We start from the raw sequence: 21,448 nt of genomic DNA, 5'->3' as shown, positions 1-21,448 counted from the left end.
TTTGCTTTTTGCCCTTCCTAACATGACATGAATATGCTGTGTAACAGCTAGCCCGGCCACAGACAGACACGACACCAATGTCTACAACACATGGTTTATTTCACGCTATTTACAACAGGTTCCAGCAACTCACACACAACTCTTCCAGTCCTTTGTCTCTCCTTGGCCGCCTTCACTCCTCTCTTGCAAGCTTCGTCTTCCTCCTCCCAACTCTGGCTCTTTGAATGGAGTGTTCCAGGTGCTCGGTGATGGTCTTCTGGCAGCACTTCCTAGTGTGGCGGAAGTGCTGCCCTTGCACCCGGAAGCACTCCAGGCGTACACAGTTCCTGGAGCGGCAGCACTTCCTGGTGTGGCGTAAGTGCAGTCCTCCAGGGCTCAGGAACCATCCAGGCCATCCAGGTTGGTTGGGTTGGGCCATGGGCTTGGTTGGGCCATGGACCCCCACAGGGTTGAGCTTCCCAGCTCCATATCCGTGGCCCATGATAGAAATCAGGGGGGCTGCCCTCTTGCACCCAGGGGAGATATTGCCCTTTTCCTGGTCTTTCCCTGATCCAGGTGTCCCGGTAGGGCAAGGTCCCTGGTCGTCTGCCACAGCTGTTTTGCACTTTGGCTAAAGATGTTGATCAATACTCAATTACACTTTTGGCTTGAAAAATGGATATATTTGGTAGGTTTTGTGTTTTTTATTTTCACATTAGGTTAGGTGTTTTTGTAATTTATAAAAAGCTTTACTTTAGAAAACAATTTTATGTGCTAAATTAATATATACCATGATTGTGAAGAAATAACTTTGACTTTAAAATACCAAACTTATTCTTAAAGTACATAGGCCAGGGCAACACCAGAAATCAAAAGACACATGTCAACAGTTAAACCAGGATGGTGCACCAGTTTTTGCTTAGTCTTTCAATCAGACCGGGGACTGGCCAGATCTTTATAGGTGGATACACCTTTTATTGGTCTGGTCGGTCTGATGGCTGTCATACTTGGGGAGTAGCTGTTGCTGTAGCGGATTGGCTTCTTCCGATGGTCTTCCGATGTCACTCCTTTCAACAAGCGTATTATGAGTCTCCGGTTACGGCATGCTCCGACCGTGGTGAATGATGTCTTGGTGAGGAAGACATTTTATTCGCAGCTTCGCTCGGTGGTTGATGGGCTCTTGCAAAACTAATGGGTCTACAGAAGTGCCCAGTTTGTGAATTCTGACCACAGACTTGTTGTTGCTACTCTTAGGATCCAGCTTAGGGCCAGTAGGTTACCACCTACTAGGAAAATGAGCCTAGACTTGGCCAGACTCCAAGACCAGGCTGTTTCTAATGAGTTTGCACGCAGTTTGTGTGAGGAACTTTCAGAACTGTGTACGACTACCAATCCTAATGTGATGTGGGAGACTTTCCGTGACAAGACCCTGAAGGTTGCTGGGGGTTGTGTTGGTGTTACCGGTGTTCCCAGAAGGAGATGTTTCATCTCGCAGGGCACCCTGGATATCATTGAGAGGAGTCGCAGTGCACAGCTCAATGGCAACTCTGGTCTGTACCGGGAACTGAGAAGGACGGCTGCGAATGCTGTGATCTTCGCGGAGTCAATGGAGGCTCTAATCAGGGTGCTCGAGAGACTGAGCGAGGAGTCTGAGTGTCTGGGTTTGCAAATGTCCTGGATAAAAACCAAGATCCAGGCCTTTAATGACGTCTTGGGCACAGCCATCAGCAGTGTGTCTGTTTGCGGAGAGAGTGTTGACCTTGTTGAGAGGCTTACTTACCTTGGCAGTGACATTCATGTCTCTGGTGACTCTTCCTATGAAGTCAGTAGACGGATTGGGAGAGCATGTGGGGTCATGAGGTCACTGGAAAGGGGTGTGTGGCGCTCCCAATATCTATGCAAAAGGACGAAGGTCCAAGTCTTTAGAGTCCTGGTGCTTCCTGTCTTGCTATATGGTTGCGAGACATGGACGCTATCCAGTGACCTGAGATGAAGACTGGACTCCTTTGGTACTGTGTCTCCGGAAAATCCTTGGGTACTGTTGGTTTGACTTTGTATCGAATGAAAGGTTGCTCATGGAGTCCCGAATGAGGCACATTACATCTATTGTGAGGGAGCGTTAGTTACGGTACTACATCCATGTGGCACGTTTCCCCGAGGGTGATCCAGCTCGTAAGATCCTCATTGTTAGGGACCCGAGTGGCTGGATCAGACCAAGGGGTCACCCACATAACACCTGGCTGCAGCAGATACAGTGTCATTTCCGGAGGGTGGGACTGGACCGTGTGTCTGCCTGGGGGGTTGCAAACCGGGATACCGAGTTGTTTTGTTGTGTAGTGGGTGCGGCAACGCACTCTACCAGTGCATGCTCCCCAACTTGACTTGACTTGACTTAATTCAATCAGTCAAGGCAATTTTGCATCACCAATAAACCTGGAATGTCTTTGGAATGTGAAATGAACTTGGAGTTTTGGGATCTACAGTAACTTATGTTACCTATTTAAAGTTTTTTTATGTTGTTATAAAGGCAGTAATGAAGACAAATTTTATTAGTCACTTTTCATATTTAAAAATATTTAAATGAAAAATAAAAAGGTCATATTTGTGAAAAATAATTTAAAAGCTTCTAACGCCTTGCTTAACCTCCTTAGCGTTGCATTTTATTCCAAAAAAACCTGTAAAAAGCGTTGCATTTTGTTTGGCAAGAAAAATTACATTTTATTAAATCTCAAAAGTATAATAATGATACAAACAATAATAGAAATGATGAATAAAAGCAATAATATTAAATGAACAATAATAACATAAAAAATTACTGTAATTGTAAGAAAGTTTAATGAGGTCACGCCCTCACCCGGAAGTGGTTGCCTGTTCATGACAGACTTTTTGTTTGGTTTGGTATTGGTTTATTTACAGCATGTTTGTTTGTTTATTGTTTCAGTTGTTTTTTATGTTAAATAAATATAAAATACTGGTATTCAACAGTCTCATATCTCCAGTCATCTGGACGTGACTCCAGCACTCGGCTTTCTGTTAGCTAAACCCTGCGAATTAGCGCATTTCCAGAGGTCCCTGACACCCTTCTTTTACAGTAATAATAATACTACTAATGATTCCAAAACAGTATATAATCTCAAAATTAGTCATTTGTGTGGTATCTATATCATCAATCAAGCAAAGACAGCTGCCCAGCTAAGTAGGTGGGTTTTGTGATTTTAGGAATTTGCTTTAAGGTGTAAGAGATCTGGCAGGTAGTTCCAGATGCATTGTCATGGATATTGAAAACAGCAGGCATTGTGTGTATGGCCTTGGTCCAGGGCCAGTGGACCAAATTTCTTCTGGACATGCTATACTGTATACTTGTCCTTTGTGTTAGAGGCTTACAGAGGGCCCTAATAATACTGAATCAGGTTGCTATTGTCTGTATAGCTTTGTGAGCTGCTATGTATTTCTTGCAGAATGTTGACCATAAACTATACACAATACTCCAGACGCAGTTAGGATAGCATCCCTTGATTTATATTCAACAGTTTTTACCACATAACCAAACATTTTAAGTGCCTTTTTAATCACTTCTACACTTTGTTTTAGAATCTAAGCAGTCTTAGGTGATGAGAATTCTTTTCATGGACAACAGTCAACTCCTTCCAAGATATTTGCTCTAATTAACAACCATAAGGATGTTTGAGGTTTTGAAAACACAGTGCACAAAACAAATGTTTCAGATGTTTTCTCTTTATTTAAGAGTTATTTACAAAGCTATTCAATATGACATTTTCATATATCTGCCTAACAAGTTGCCTAAAAGAAGTATTCTTAGAAAATACAATTATTTTATTAAAGTATATTTTTAATGAAGTAAATTCTTCTAATGCATTTTATTGAGAGTCTAAATGGCACCCTTACAAAAAACCTAAGCAATATGATTCATTTACAATGACTATTTTATTCAACAGGTGTTTATATTATTATTTGCTTTTTCAGCAGTGGAATGCGTATACACATTTTAATCTGAGACATATCGACTTTGCATTAACATATTTGATCAATTTTCATGAGACAGCATTAACACCAATCCACTACTGCACACACTTTAGAAACACTCCCTAAAAATATTGCAGCATGTTTTGTGTGGATTTCACTTTACTCCATTATACTTGTGTCAAAAACTGGTCACTTTCAAAACAAAGGCTTCTAGTGCAATGCAGTGTCTTCCTGAAAGCACTTTCGGGCCATTGAAAAAGTATGGATGTCCTCCCTCTATCAATCCCCAGGGACTCTGACAGGGCTTCACTTCCGAACTCCATATCCCAAGTACCCCTGTGGGTGTCCCAAGTGGGATTTCATGTGAGGACTACCGCCACCTAGCATATACTGGATGGGATTGCTCCTGATTCCTAGCTATCGTTGATCCATCCGTTATTTGATAAATGTCAGACACAAAGTTATTTTCTTGCCCCACCAGCCAATCCATGTGTCCTTCTGCTCTGGCTTCCCATCCGGGTAAAAAACACCCTCCTTCCCAGTTAGGATGCCCGTTGTCCTCTTACACTATCCATGTTTTAAAATATAGTGGCATCTGAGAGTGGGGAGCTTTGAGGTTTAAAATGGTGTCCCTGACCCATTAAGAATGCAGAATTTTTGCTTTCATATTAAACTTGGACTTGATCACATTAAACAAAATGTGTAATTAAACAAGAAAAACAACTAACTGACCTATTTCTGCAGCGAAAGGCTTTTTCCATTTTTATCAAAACTATAACTCATGCTTTTTCACCTTTCTATGTGGACACTTACTGTGTTTAAAACATGCACTTTTGTAAATCTTTAGTTTAGAATTATTCCTTTTGTTATTGCAGTCTACTCAGTTATTAGCCAGGCCACAAATAATAATTACATATATAAAAGAAAATGTAACATTAGTTTCTGAAGAAATATATTTTGGTAACAATGTAGAATTACTAGAGCAATGTGAGACAGAAGCTGTCAAAACATAATTATCACTTGTGATATATAATAATCACTGCCTATTTATTTGATCAATTGCAGTAGAATTTCCTTGTACATGTCCTTGGCTTCATGATACATCAATCAGACCAGATTTAGAATATATGCATTTTGTGTGATTTAGTGACAAAATCAGAGAACTTTAAAGCAAAAGGTTGTTGTTTCAATGACTTTGTGGCCTCAAGCAAGTCTTGTAATCTGTCAGTGCTTCTGTGGTAAGGAATAAAAAATAATTTGTGGTACACCTTCATATTTCAGAGGGTGTTACCTATTGAAAGGAAATTTATAAACTAAAGGCTGTTTGTCTTCACTCAAGACATCTGACTGTATACCTTTTATATATTTGCTCCTACTTTTTGTCCAGACTATATGAAACAATTTCTGCAGGGTAAAGTTCACTGCAGCCATTGGTGATTGCAGGGAATATCATTCTGTCCTTTTGTCGTGGAATGTTCCAATTTGGTGAGAGTGCAGGGTCATGAAGGAACATTAAACTTGCAACTTTGAAACACTCCGCCACAAAGTCTTGAAAGCAGCTGTCTCCAGGGTTCTGTAAATTATGACCTATGCAGATTATCTGTCAAAGATAATGTTAAGCATTAGTAATGCAGTAAAAGGTGATTAGTATATTTAGCTGACTTGCAGCAATTAGTCTCTAATCATTGGAATGGGTACAGTCCTGTTGTACATGAAAAATGACAAGTAGAACTTGGAAGCTAGTGATGCAAATGAGACAAGCATGATTAGGCTTAGCCCTCAGTTAAATCTCTAATTGCAAATTCTTACTTTTCAAGATTTCAGCAAACATTTGAGCACATTTTTGTGCCATGACCACATGAATGTGACAGATTCCAACAGGAATAAGCAGAAATAGCAATAGACTCTAATTACAAATGCAGTGATCACTTTGAGAAAGACCTTATGGATAGATTTTGAAATCTTGTATCCATTTGTTTGATCGTGTAATATTCCACACTTGGGGACCATGTAGAAGGGCAGAACTAATGACTATTAACACTTTTAAAATGATCATACGGTACTTTCTTCTTATTTTGTTTTCTGGTTCTGCCGTTATAAAATGTTAGCCTACTGAATACAGATTAAAGTACAAGCTTAAAACCCACTCACATGATTTCAGGATTCATAACACCCTGGAAACACTTGTGGCTGTATTTTAATTCAATCATTTCAGCAACCAACTATTGTAAAGGAGCTCACTACACTAGAAGCCATAAACCAAATGATGTACTATGATACTGTAGTCCCTTCTGTGCAAACCAAGAATACAGTTGTAAAGAAACACAAATCAGCAGAGGGCAATGATTTGATTGGACTGTTAGGCTTCAAATTTTTTCTCAAGATCATGATTGATAAGTTGCAACTTACCTACAAATCTATTTAATCCATCTGCTTGAGGTCGCATATTGTAATTTCATTGATCCTCTGATAATCATCTTGTTGTGATAGAAGCATTCAACAGATTGAGAGTGTGTTTTCTTTCCCAAGTTCAGTATTTTGTGAGTATGAGAAGGAAAGCCTATCCAGAGAGTGTAAAGCTACTGGTTTTCAGATTTCTTCCATGGTTGTCTATTGGTTCCACATGTTGGCTTCACACCATGCAAGTCAAAATTATTTTGGAGCCGATAAACTATGTTGCATGTCATATATGTTAGTTGAATTAATAGGTAAAAAGTTAATCTAAGTGTTAGGATACACTCATACTATTTTTTCCTTGAACTCTGTAAATATCTCCTCAATTGGCCAAATTTATTTAACTGTATAAATACAGTTATGAATCTTTTTCTCAATTGCTTTTTTCCTCTTCCTCTATCCAGTAACCATCTATCCTCAAATAGAGCACTCTGTAAACTCTGCTAGATTATTAGATAAAAAGTCATTTTTATTTTTCTTAGGCCATCACTATTTATAGCCCTTCATTTCAGAAACATCTACATTAAGGTGTGGAATAAAAAAGACAGTGCACTCTATGATACTTTTGACACTGCGAAAGTGAAATCAGTGACTTAGTTCAACAATACAGAATGACCCGTTTTTTGCCTTGCTCCATCTCAAACTGTGATGTGAATATCTTCAGTCTGAATTTCAAGTGTGGTGCCTGCTTGCTTGTCATTGTAGCCCAAATTTAACTCTAAGCTGCTATAGGTCTTAACTTCTCAAAAACCTAAACATTTGCTTTAATCCATATCATTAAAATGCAGAATATTGAGCTGACTTGAGCTGATAATAAATATATAACAAAGAATAAGAGAATTTCATTTGATAATTAGTGTATGAAGAAGTAAAGGATAATTTAAGTTTATAATCTGAAGAAGAGAAGAGAATTCTTACATTTGAGAAATTAATGATTTCCTTTCTTGACTAATACAGTTCTGGAGTTAAAAGTGTGACACATGACTCTTGTCTCTTGGTTACCTGAATGCATTATTGAACGAAAACTTTTTTTTAATGTATTTCCTATTTTCATACATCTTTCTAATTATAATAATAATAATTCTTTACATTTATATAGCACTTTTCTTACTACTTAAAGCACTTTACATTGTGAGTGGAGAGTCACTTCAACCACCACTAATGTGCTGTATCCACTTGGATGATGCGATGGCAACCATTTTGTGCCAGTATGCTCAACACACATTAGCTGTTAGGTGGTAAATGAACTAGCACACACCAACCTCCTGGGTGCCCACTTGGGCACCGAGAAAACTCTTGAGCGAACTAAGCTCAGTTTTTACTAGCTGGGAATTAATGAATAGGTTCACCTCTTTAGCACATCCTGTCCATAATGTCATCTGCATTCCTAGGAGGGACTGTGCTCCTTTAGTTCCCATTCCCATTACTGATGTCCCATTTGAATGTATTGGGGTCGACCTGGTGGGACCACTAGAACCCTTGGCTAGAGAACACAAGTATATATTAGTACTAGTGGATTATGCAACCCGATACCCCAAGGGTGTTCCGTTGCAGTCAGCTACATCTAAAGCTATCGCACTGGAATTGGTGAGGGTCTTTGCGTGAATCAGCTTCCCTAAAGAAGTCCTGACAGACCAAGGGATGCTTTTCACCTCAGAGACGTTCAGGGAAATGACCAAATTACTCAAAATAAAGCATTTAAGGACCTTGTGTATCATCCTCAAACTGATGGTCTAGTAGAGCGGTTTAACCAAATTCTCAAACAGATGCTCCATAAGGTGATCAACAAGGATGGGAGGAACTTAGACCAGCTCCTTCCCCTCATCCTTTTTGCATATCTGGCAGTCCCCCAAGCCTCTACATGGTTTTCTCCTTTTGAATTACTGTGTGGGTGACAACCCCGGGGCATATTAAATATTCTAAAAAAAGATAGGTAACCTGACCCCTACTCCAGTCACCCCAGTTTACTCTTTGCTCACCAAACAAACCTTAACTTTGGACCAAATCTGACTGCCTAATCCCCTCTCCCCTTCAGCAACAGGAATGAGAAACAGTCATCCTGTCTGTCCTGGAGGTAGTGAGGGAAAAACTCTGTCGGACTTCACTGATTGTGCATGACATTTTGATAGAGCCCAGGGTGATCGGCTGGGAATGCCCATATCGACTTCCCAAGGCAAAAAGAGCAGAAGTAGAGATGGAGATCAAGCATATGCTGGAACTATGAGTGATAGCAGAGAGTCCCTGGTCGAGCCCTATTGTCTTGGTTGCTAAGCCTGACGGGAGTTGGAGGTTCTGTAATGTCTTCTGCCAGCTTAATCAAGTCTCCCAATTCCATGTCTATCCATTGCCACAAGTGGACGACCTCGAAAGGCTAGGACAGGCCAAATTCTTGACCACACTTGACATGATGAAGGAATACTGGCAGGTTCCTTTAGCAAACTCTACAAAGTCTAAGGCTGCATTTAGCACTCCTAGTGGTCACTGGCAGTATTGGTTCCTTCCATTCAGGAAACATGGGGCACCTGTAACCGTCCAGCATCTGGTGGATAAAGTGCACCGGCAACGTAACTCATGTAGTGCTGCCCACCTGGATGACGTGGTCATCTATTCCGGCACCTGGAAGGACCACCTACAGCAGCCATGGATTCCAAAAGTGATGCAATATTAAATTGGCCACGTCCAAAAACCAAGAGGCTACCGCTGGTTTGTTCCCCGGTTTTCCGAAATTGCGATGTCCTAGACTAATCTGACAAATAAGAACAATGTGGTATGGGATGAAGATGAACCGTTACTTCGGCATCTATCTTAATGGCTCCTAACTTTTCTTTTCCTTTTATCCTCCAGACGAATGCTTCAGACACAGGTCTAAATGCTGTGCTGAGTCAAAGCGTTGACATTGTCAAACACCTCGTTATGTTCCTGAGCCGGAAAGTGTTGGACCAGGACACCTGGGGCCTCATGTATAACACTGTGCGTAGAATTCGCACTATAACATGACGTAAGCACAAAAGCCGAAATGTGCTTGCGCACAGAAAAATCCAGATGCAGGAATCTGTGTGTTCACCAACTTCCGCATTCTTCTGCTACATAAATCCCGCGCAGCATGGAAATAAACGCACGTGCATGCGTTTGCTGTCCCGCCCCATCTCCTCCCAGAATTACGCCTCTTTGAATATGCAAATCAATATAAATAGCCCCTAAGCCCAGCGTTCTGTGAAAAGGCAATGTCAAAAGTGCGAGAAAAAATAGAAGAATTTCAGAGAATACCAAATGGAGGCAAAGAAAAGCGTACTATTTGTTGGTTTAAACAGTTATATAAGCAACAAAAGGAAGTTGATCAAGTGACATAGCGTGTTGGAGAAACTCGAAAGCTGAAGTTCACAAAGTCACACAGTGCCCGAAATAAAAAAGTTGTCACATATCAAAGTCGGCGTGAAAAGGCGACTCGTAGCCCACTGTCTGAGTGTCATATGAAAGCTTATTAGAGTACAGTGAAAAAAAAGGTACACAATGTGAAAAAAGCACGAAATGTCAACTTTAATCTCGAAATTTCTACTTTAATCACATAGTTTATTTTGTAATTAAAGTAGAACATCATAAATTTCATCTTAAAATCGTTTAATTTACTAGTTTCTCAAATCTCATCGTAACTAAAGTAGCACGTTAAATGCTTTGTTTTGTATTTGATCTTATATGTGCTCTATGTGCCTGAATCACTACTTCCTCCGACAGGACACAGAATCCATTACGTTCGCAATATTACAGCTCTCTGAGTAATTAAAATACTGAGAAGTGTATGTGATATTATTTTCATGATGATATGAGTTAAAGCATGTTATTAAACATGGGAACATGGTGGCGCAGTGATTGTTCATGTCTTACAGCAAGATGCTTGCTGCGCCATGCGCGACCTTCAATGAAATGCTTTATTACAGAAGTTCTGTCTTTTTCAAACATACTAACACCCAATTCCAGTCCTTACTTTTCTTTCTCCAAATACCAATCGCCCCACAATCAGCTCTATAATAGACGTTAACCCATCTGTAAGCTTAGAACGCCGATTCTTCAAAACGTTTAAGGAACATTGAAATATCTTCGTAATGTTTAATTATTTTATCCATCTATCCTTCCAGTGTCGTGCCAGCCACAGCATGAAAACAGCGCGAGGCAGGAACAAACCATGAATGAAGCACAAGCTCGCTAGCGCTGTGGCACCGTGTAGTTAAAGTTAAAGTTTTATCTGTATAATATAATCAACATATTTTGCTGCATTTCATCTTAAAAATGATATCGTTATCATACATAAATACACGCTTTATAAAGTGGCTCAGGATGTGCAATATTATAACTGTATCATAAGTACAATTACCTCACGGTAACTTGCAAGTACAAACAGTTCTACAAGGAGCACTTGAGCCGCCGTCATGGATGTGAATCTAAGAAAGGGTAACCCAGAGATGTGACCAGAACATCATGTGTGGGTGGGCATTTGGCTTGTCTGGGGGGGCAAAAAATATCCATCCATCCATTCCCATTTTTGTAGGGGGGTCAAATAATTATAACAACATAGTTTTATATAACATATAAAAGCAAAAATTGTGGCATAAATCATAATCTATTGTTCAATAAAATTAACAGAAGCAATGGAACTTGTATTATTATTTTTTGTGAACAAATATAGAACTACATCTACAAGGTAAATATCAATAAAGTCAAATGTGTACAACATATGAGAGCAAGAACAGAAATGTGGCTTATTGTAGTCATGGGAGGCTATAGGACATCAGTTTCCAGTGTTTAACCAGGATATTATCTAGGACCAGTCTGCGGTTACTCTTGACAAATTCTGAAATAAATTCATTCATGTCTAGATTTTCTATGATGTTTTTCTCATGTGCCAGAATGACTAAATTTCTCTTCCTTGAATGCAGCATTGTTCGGTGGAGTGGAGTGAGAATGCGGTTCAAAGTAGAGAAAGAGCTTTCACATGCAGCTGAAGACACACCAGTGATGAATGCTGTGATGCAGACATGGCTCTGACGTGCGAGATACTAGACGCGTGTTTGTGGAAGCCGCCACAGTCTTTTTCTAGAGCTTTTTTCCAAATAGTGTAGCCGTGTTTGGTGAATATGTCCTCGCGCTCCGAATTGGAAACACTAAATTTGCTGCAGGCAAAGCAAAAGCTGCCATCACGGACAACAGAATATTCAAGCCATGGTGGAGTCTGATACCAGCTTGCACTAAAACATCTGAGTGTCTTTCCGAATGCACGCTTGGGATAATTAATTAAAATGGGCTGGGATGGGCTATCCATATTTAAATCAGGCAGACCGGACTGTATATTTTGTTGAAGGCAGAAGTTTGGAGTACCCGACACGGGTGCAGAGCTGGAGGATTGTGTAGGCTTATCTACATCTTTTGGAGTTTCAGTTCCCGATGTGGGTGCGCTGTGCTCCGTGTTGGTAGCAGCAGTGCTGGGCTCAACCGTGGAGCCAGCAGCTTCCGGAGGGACAGAGGTTAAAGATGTCTGCTTTTTAATAAGCCACCTATGCATAGCCTTTGGTGTTACCAACCAGAAAATAAAAGAAGAATGGATCGTATACGCTGTTTTAATTAAAGAATGCGGTCAACAAGTTCAAAACGTGCTGCAAAATGTGCGGCGAAGTGAACTGTGAGCAGTACGGTTCCTGTCTAGTGGAGGAGACACTGACGGATAAGCCCCAAATTCAAATGGGCCGATTGGAAAGCAACTCAGTTTTGAAAATCGTGGCACACGGCTGGGGGTCATGCCCAGCCGGGACGCCCAGGAGGACAGGAGGAGGGCTCATGCCTCCTCCAGACCACGAGAGGGCGTCCTCCCTGGTGGCTTTGGGGACCATGGGTACGGAGCTTGGAAGCTCAACCCTGTAGGGGCCCGTGGTCACTGCCAGGGGGCGCCCCAATGCCTTGGGAGTGTTGGCCCTCAGTACTTCCGCCACACTGGGAAGTACTGGGAGGAAGAGACTAGAAGACACCCGGTGGACTTCCGGCTTCACCATGGGAGCTTCTGCCACACAGGGGTGTGGCTATGAGCCCTCAGGATCCACCTGGAGTCCTTCCGGGGGGTATAAAAGGGGCCGCCTCCCTCCAGTCAGGAGCAAGAGTCGGGAGGAAGAAGACGAGGCTTGGTGGAGAGGAGTGGAGGCGGACCAGAAACTGAGAAAGGCATTGTGTTGTGGCCAGGACTTAAAGGGGTGATTGGTGCTTTGGCGCTGGGTATGTGCACTTCTATTGTAAATAAACACGTGTGTGGTAAAACCATCATGTCTGCCTGTCTGTGTCTGGGCTGTTCCCCACACAGGGTATGAGGTACCGTGGAAAAGTGCGTGGCTTTACGCCAAGTGTAGGTTTTATACATCGCGATTTGAACGTGGAAACGTTCTTACGCAACATTTATGTGTGTACGCACCGTTTATACATGAGGCCCCAGGTATGCGGCAGTAGAATAGGAGGCTTTGGCAATTAAATGGGGATTTCTCAGCTGCGGTACTACCTCTTGGGCCATGAGTTCAAGATTATGGATCATGCCCCTTTACAGTGGATGGCCCTGCACAAGGAATCAAACTCGCGGGACACAAGGTGGTTTTTAGACCTACAGCCATAGAAGTTTTCAGTTGTTTATCGTCAGGGCTTTCTCCAAGCCAATGCCGATGCTCCTTCTTGGGCTCACAACCTCTTGGTCAGAAACACCTGACCCGATGGTCTGGGCTGAGGGGGGTGCTATGTCACACACGTGTGCATGGGAGGCAGCTAAAGAGCTCAAAAGAAGGTAATTCCCGATTGGACCAGGGAGTGGCAGAGTGCACTAATCCTTTCTCTTTCTTCCCTGCAGACCAAATGTGGGAAATTCCGCCTGGGCCCTATGATGTCACTTCTGATTGCACCCCAGATGACATCACTTCCGGTTCCACCCCAGATGACATCACTTCTGGTTCCATCCCAGAAGATGTCACTTCCGGTTCCAACCCCAGATGACATCATTTCCCCCCTTTCAACTTAACTTTAAAACCACCTTGTCTGTACCATAACCTCAGTTCTGTTTTGGACTCTTGTCTGTAAAGACTTTTTCTCAACAAATCTTCAAGTTTTCAGCCACTTTCCAATTATATGGGAGGCTGACTCAAAACCTTTTTACATCTCAAGGCTTGATTATTACCACATTTGAAAATACTTAATTTGTTAATGCAATGACAACATAGCTACAATAATAACATAATACAACATAGCAGAAGTGTCACACTCAATTCCTTGTGGAAAACAGTGGCAGAAGGTTTTCACTCTAAGCAGTTTCTTAATCAGAACTTCATTCTTTCTTTAAATGTAATGGAGAGGCACCCTGTCCAGTAAATTATTTCTGTCTTGCATCTTATGCTTGATGGGATAGGCTCCAGCCTTCCCAACCCTACTCAGGATTAAGCAGGCTTAGAAAATAGTATGGTATGGTTTTAAATTTCATATTTCAGTATGTTTTATATACTTCATGCACATTAAATATCTATTTTTTCATTGTTCTCATTTGGACACATCATATTTTATTGGATACATTATTCATTTCTGACAGTAGCATTAAAATATTTCTGGACTGAATCATATTTCCACTTCTCATATATTTTACTGATTCTTTAAGGTGAACACTTAGACAGAGGCAAACAGGACCATATTAGCTGGTGAGCCAGTGGTTTACTTTTCATTTGCTTCTTACTATTAAGTGCAAGTTTTTAAAAAAATATAATTAGTTAGAGACTCAGAATACATCTGTCTAAGAGAAAAAGAAGCAATTATGGGTCCTCAAACTTAACATAAATAATCCATTATTAACTCAAAAATAATATTCCATCAGCAGCAATAACTGGCTTCTAATTAACAAATGACATACATTTGCATATATATATATATATATATATATATATATTGTGGCACACGGCTGGGGGTCATGCCCAGCCGGGACGCCCAGGAGGACAGGAGGAGGGCTCATGCCTCCTCCAGACCACGAGAGGGCGACCGCCCTGGTTCCTTTAGGGGCCACGGGTGCAGGGCTTGGAAGCCCAACCCTGTAGGGGCCCGTGGTCTCCACCAGGGGGCGCCCCTATGCCTGAAGGACCCGGAACCCCAACACTTCCGCCACACCAGGAAGTGCTGGGGGGAAGAAGATTGGACTGGAGGGCTTCCAGGAATACAGCCGGCACTTCCGCCACACAGGGGAGTGTCTTAGGAGTGTCGGGAATCACCTGGAGCCCATCCAGGTAATTATAAAAGGGGCCGCCTCCCTGCAGAGGAGGACTGGAGTCGGGTGAGGAGAGGACAAGGTTTGGAGGCAGGAGAGAGGAGGTGGCCTGAGAGCAGGCAGAGAGAGTGAGAGCCTGGACTTTGGGGGAGATTGGTGAAGGAGGCACTGGGTTTATGCACATTTTGGACTTATTATTATGTATAATAAACATGTGGTGGACTTGAGAATGGTGTCCGTCTGTCTGTGTCCGGGCAGCTTATCACAATATATATATACTGTGGTGGACAACCGAGACCCATGCCCAGCCAGGATACCCCTTTGTCACTAGATCTGGGGGAGCAGCCATTGGAGCCACGCTACGTCCCTCGGAACCTTTGTTGGCAGCCCCCCTGGGTTGCGTAGGGGCCACTTTCGTGGAACACCGGAGCTCATCCTGGTTGGGCAAAGTGGGCTCCGCCAGGGGTAGCTGCATAGAGCTGCATGGCTTAACGAGCCCATCTGAGCGGGAGCACAGCCACACCTGGAAGTGCAACTGGAAGTAGGTCAACGAGCACCTGCAGCACTTCCGGGTGGGCTATAAGAGGAGCCTGCAGCCACTACTCAGGGTGCCAGAGTTGGGAGGAGGAGGACGACGATGACAACAACAGCGATGACAAAAAAGCTGCTTGGGAGGAGTGGAGGAAGACATAGAAAAGTCACCCCAAATCACACTCTATGTGTGTGTTTGGGTGCTGTGTAGGGCCTGTGGGAACTGGGGACGATGTGCCCCACGGCTGAAGAAAAAATAGATCTTTTTGTTTATTTTACCCATGCCTCTGGTGTCAGTCTGTGTCGGGTCGGTGCCAACCAAGTGCCTATATCACAATACATATGTATATACTGTACAAGGCGCTGACTGCAGACTGACGCAGAGGCACGTGTAAAAACAAGGACACTTTTTATTTTTCTTCACCTGTGGGGCACGTCTTCCCTGTGAACTTCACAGGCAATACACAGTCCCAAAAACACGTAAATACCACACCAACAACTCTCCAACTTGCACCACCACTCCTCCCAGGCAACCTCGTCCTCTTCCTCCCGATCCTGGCTCCTGAGCAGTGGATGCTGGCCCTTTTTATAGCCCACCCGGAAGTGCTCCAGGTGTTTGATCACCTGTGGCTAATTGCACTTCCGGGTGGGGCTGTAGAGATGTCCAGGTGGGCTCCGGGATCCATACAGCACCCCCTGGCGGCCATCCCAGATCCCCACAGTGTTGTGGAGTACTCCATCTCCCATGAAACCCTGCGGGAAACTGAGGCACCATCGTCAGCCAGGGAGGCTGCCACCAAGTGTCCTGGGGGAGGTAGTGAGGAGCCCATGGCTGCTCCCCCGGACCATATACAACAGGGGCGTCCCGGCTGGGCATGGGACCCGGCCGTCCATTACAATACATACATATACAGTATATATACATATACATACAGCAAAACTGTAACACTTCCACACTATCAGTAACCAAGCCCTAAATCTAAACGCTATCCTGTATGTATTGTACAGATATGTTTAAACATTTGTCTGAGATTTTGTATTTATCTGCCTCTTTTTTACATTTATAGTGTCTGTGCATTGTTATGCAATGGTTAGCACTGCTGCCTCACAGATACAGAAGAGTGGACTTTAATGCTGGCTCAGAAACTTTCTCTTTCTGGAGTTTGTATATTTTCTCTGCATCTGCATAGGATTTTCTCTGGGTACCCAGTTATATTTCTTTTAAATCAGAAAAAATGTTAATGTTAGGTTAATTAATGACACAGAGTGTTCCCTCAGATAAATTGGTGCTTCATTCCTTACTACTGAAATGGGCTTTGTCCCTCCAAGAGCCTAAATTGTATAGCATGTGTTCAGAAAATGAAGGCCTGGATAGCTTATCTTTGATAATTTGTGTAAATGCTCAAAACCTTTAGGTAATGAAGAAATATAAAAATAGATTGAACCAAATTGAGTTTAATACAACCAACTGAAAGATGTAGAGGCTTTTTTGAGATTTTCTGAGCCATTTAATTAGTTTCCTGTCAGTTGCAAACTGCTGCCATTGTTCTTTTTATTAGTGCCTGATTGATGATTTTTTATTGTATTAAAAAATCATTTCAAGGTTCCTATGATATGAATTATAAATGTCAGCCAGCGCCTCTTTCCAGAGACCATGGGATTGTCTCCCATGTTCTCCCTGTATGGAGTTTGCAAAGTGCTTTCAGTAGGGAGAAAAGCACTCTATAATTATTATTATTATTAAAACCACCATCTGGCAGAAAAAGTTTATTTAGTGGTTTATTAAGTGAGACGCAAGGGTTGAAAAGCAATTCTACTTTATGTCTGAAATGCTTAGATACAGTAAGTCCCACAAGCATCTTCTTCAGTCAAGATGTGTGAGGAGAAAGATACCGGCACAGTAGAAGTGATTTAAGTCTCAAGAATTGCTGCTTGTTGCTGACCATGATTGTTGAGGTTGCTGAACGGTATTCTCTACCATCTCCCCAGCTAATTAAAAACTGACTTGTCTACTTTGGTCTTGCATTTAACAATAATTTTGACATTATTTTATATAAGTTCTGATGTGTTAAATAAAGAACGAATTTGATTGTTTTTAAGTGTAACAAACTCTACATTATTCACAACTGTCTAGAATGTTTTCATCAATTTATTTTATTGAGCCATTTTATTTTGTTCAAAGCCACTGATAGCCAGCAGTAGAAAAGTAAAATGCAAAATTCCAATCTATTCAGATTCCATGCAAGAGCAAAGTGTGGAGACAACAAAGAACTACCCAAAATCCAAAGCATAGTACCTCATCTGTTAAACATGGTGGTGGAGGTGTTATTGCTTGGTCATGTACAGCTGCCACAGGTACTGGCGCACTTGTTTTCATTGATGATGTAACTGCTGACAGAATTCTGAGGTGTATAGAAATATTTGCTCAAGTTCCAATAAATGCCTCCAAACTCATTGGATGGTGCTTTATCCTACATCAGCGGTGTCAAACTCCAGGGGCCTCATGTATAAACGGTGCGTACGCACAGAAATGTTGCGTACGAACGTTTCCACACTCAAATTGCGATGTATAAAACCTAAACTTGGTGTAAAGCCACGCACATTTCCACGGTACCTCATACCTTGGCATATGCAATTTCTCCACTCGGTTTTGCAGACTGGCGGCACCCAGCGTCAAAGCAGTGCTACTGTTCCTGTGTGGTCACCCTTTCTTTCTTAGACCCACATTCCTGAAGCAGCTTTATAAATACACTTAAATTAACTACATATTGTTTATTAGTGTAATGCATCTGATTGTAATTAACCTGTAGCAATATAATGGTCCAGGGAATAGCCATAGTATTCCAAATACCATAACTGCTTTAGCGTTGTTACTCTCACTGCAGCTTGTTCTTCTTTCAGCTGCTCCCGTTGCCACAGCGGATCATCTTTTTCCATATTACTCTCACTGCACCACTCAAAGTATTTATATCACTGTATCTGAGTGGGGAATCACAGCAGCAGCTGATCCAAAAGAGAAGTATCGGTGTACAGTTTCAGGCACACACTACCTCAGCCACGGCAAAACACGTCAAAGCATTCCCTGTATGGACCTCACGTTTCAGAAAAAGTTTCATCCCAAGAACTATAAACGCACTCAATCAGTCCATCAAGTGCTCCTTGCAGAACTGTTTGTACTTATAAGTACAATTATCTCACTGTAAACTTGCACTACAGTTATAATATTGCACAACCTGTGCCACTTTATAAAGCGCGTATGATGACAATATCATTTTTAAGATGAAATGCAGCAAAATATGTTGCTTATAGTATACAGACAAAACTTTAACTTCATTTAAATAATCAGTATTGTTAATAACTAAACATGTGAGGACACGGTGCCACAGTGCTAGCTAGTTCATGGATTGTTCCTGCCTTGCGCTGTATTACTGCTGGTGCTGACGCGACACTGGAAAGATAGACGGATAGAATAATTAAACATGTACTATGAAGATATTTCAATGTTCCTTAAAAGTTTTGAAGAATCGGCGTTCTAAGCTTACAGATGGCTTCACGTCTATTACAGCGCTGATTGTGTGGCGATTGGGTATTTGGAGAAAGAAAAGTAAGGACAGAAATTGGAGGTTAGTACGTTTGAAAGAGACAGAACTTCTGTAATAAATTATTTCATCGAAGGTCGCGCATGGCGCAGCAAGCATCTTGCGTGAGATATGAACAATCACTGCGCCACTGTGTTCCCATGTTTAATAACATGCTTTCATTCCTATCATCATGAAAAAGATATCACGTATACATCTCAGTATTTTAATTATTCAGAGAGCTGTAATATCGCGAATGTAATGGATTCTGTGTCCTGCCGGAGAAAGAGAAAGAACGGAAGCACGTAGTGATTCACACACATAGAGCACATAGAAGATCAAATACAGAACAAAGCATTTAACGTCCTACTTTAGTTACGATGGGATTTGAGAAACTAGTAAAATAAATGATTTTAAGATGAAGTTTATGATGTTCTACTTTAATGACAAAATAAACTACGTGATTAAAGTGGAAATTTCGAGATTAAAGTTGACATTTCGTGCTTTTTTCCCACTGTGTGCCTATTTTTTTTCTCTGTACCCTAATAAGCTTTCACATGAGACTCAGACGGTCCGCCACGAGTCACCTTTTCACGCCAACTTTGATATGTGACAACTTCTTTTTTATTTCGGGCACTGTGCGACTTTGTGAACTTGAGCTTTCGAGTTTCTCTGACACTATGTCACTCGATCAACTTTCTTTTGTTGATTATACCACTGTTTAAACCAACAAATAGTACGTTTTTCCGTTGCCTCCACTTGGTATTCGCTGAAATTCTTATATTTTCCCCCGTGCTTTTCCCATTGTCTTTTCACAGAAGGCAATTTATATCGATTTGCATATTCAAAGAGGCATAATTCTGGGAGGGGTTGGGGTGGGACAGAAGGCGTGTGCACGTGTGTTACTTTTCACGCTGATCGGGATTTATGTAGTGGAAGAACGTGAAAGTTTGCATGCGCACATATTCCTGCATTTGGATTTTTCTGTGCGTACGCACATTCCCGCTTTTGTGCTTACGCCATGTTATAGTGTGAGTTCTATGCACGGCGTTATACATGAGGCCCCAGGCCTGGAGGGCCACAGTGGCTGCAGGTTTTCATTCTGACACTTTTCCTAATCAGTGACCAGTTTTCACTGCTAATTAACTTCTTTTCCCTTCATTTTAATAGCCCTGTTTTTAAGGATTCAGTCCTCTGAATTGATTTGTTTCTTCATGAAATGGTAGAAAAACAGAAATGAGACGTTAAACGAGCCAACAAATGAGCAGTTAAACTGGGTATTCAAATTCCATCCAATCTATTAATGAGAAGCTGATTCTTGCTGTTAATTAAGCCCATTATTTAATTTTGTGGCCTGTTGCTGCTCTCATTCTGCCACAGCCGACATTTCCAAAACAATTAAATTTCTGTTCATCAAAATGTTTTGGTGACCTGAGAGATCAACCTTACCAAGACCTTCACTTTTCTTTATTTTCAGATATTGTGTGATGGGTACAGGTGAGCTGGTCATATGGCGGCACATTTTGTGTCTCATTATTGTTTGGCTGCTAATTAAAAAAGAGACAACTAAGTGGCTGAGTCAAGTTAATTAAAACTAAAGCAAAAGAAGTTAATTAGCAGGAAAAACTGGTTACTAATGAAGAAGATGGTTAGAATGAAAACCTGCAGTCACTGCGGCCCTCCAGGCCTGGAGTTCGACACCCATGTCCTACATCAACATAATTTTAAACTATGGAACAGAGGAGTAAATTAAGGAAAAAAAAGTCATTGTCCCAAATATTATGGAGGGCACTGCATATTCTGTATATAGTAGTGGATGGCAGGTATGGGCCCTGCTTGTTTGCCTGGCCAAAAGGTCAGAGGAATGAATATTCAGAGGAAGGTGAGTACACTATCTCAGCCATAAGGTGGAGATGCTGTGCCAACACGGACGGACTGGAAGCCCAGTGGGATTGAACAGAATGACCATGGCCTGTACAGTGAATGGACTTGAGGAGGCAGCATACCAAGAATGCATGCACCACCAGTGTGCTGGGTGGCTACATTCCAGTGCTGGTGTACCCAGATCCTCAGCTGCAGGGGTTACTGAAAATTTTTAGAACATTAGAACATTAGAATAATCTAACCCAGCCACAGGGGATGCACCAGCCAGTGTACTTCTTTATGCAGGTCCCAAGCCCGGATAAATGGGGAGGGTTATGTCAAGAAGGGCATCCGGTGAAAAATTTTGCCAAATCAATATGCGGACAATAATACAAATTTTCATACTGGATCAGTCGAGCCCCAGGTTAACAACGACCTCTACCAGTACTGTTAGCCAACAGGGTGCTGGCAGAAATTGGGCTACTGTTGGCTGAAGAAAGAGAAAAAGAGGAGGGAGACATGTCCAGAGACAGAAGGACAGAAGGAAGGTAAAGAGAGTGGAACTGAGGGTAGGAACTTTGAATACTGGCAGTATGACTGATAAGGGGAGAGAGTTAGCAGATATGATGGAGAAAAGGAAGGTTGATATATTATGCGTGCAAGACACTAAATGGAAGGGGAGTAAGGCCAGGTGGATTGGACGTGGATTCAAATTGTTCTATCTTGGTGTGGATGGGAGGAGAAATAGGGTAGGGGTTACTCTGAAGGAACAGTAGGTCAAGAGTGTTTTGGAGGT

The 21,448-nt window shown here is 41.9% G+C and overlaps 1 protein-coding gene across 3 annotated transcripts in view; it reads right to left on the bottom strand.

The window, feature by feature from the left end:
• Window positions 1–3,947: 3,947 nt before the first annotated feature.
• The window catches only part of LOC114663628 (uncharacterized), a 72,422-nt gene continuing 54,921 nt past the window's right edge, over window positions 3,948–21,448 (bottom strand). For all 3 annotated transcript variants that reach the window (XM_051935841.1, XM_051935840.1, XM_028817498.2), the window contains one exon: window positions 3,948–5,563. In XM_051935841.1, coding sequence (XP_051791801.1) covers window positions 5,336–5,563 — 228 coding nt within the window. In that variant the 3' untranslated portion in view covers window positions 3,948–5,335. The remainder of the gene's footprint in view (window positions 5,564–21,448) is intronic.

The sequence above is a fragment of the Erpetoichthys calabaricus genome, chromosome 13 (genome assembly GCF_900747795.2).
Source record: "Erpetoichthys calabaricus chromosome 13, fErpCal1.3, whole genome shotgun sequence".
Lineage (NCBI taxonomy): Eukaryota > Metazoa > Chordata > Cladistia > Polypteriformes > Polypteridae > Erpetoichthys > Erpetoichthys calabaricus.
This window is presented reverse-complemented; position numbering and strand designations above follow the sequence as displayed.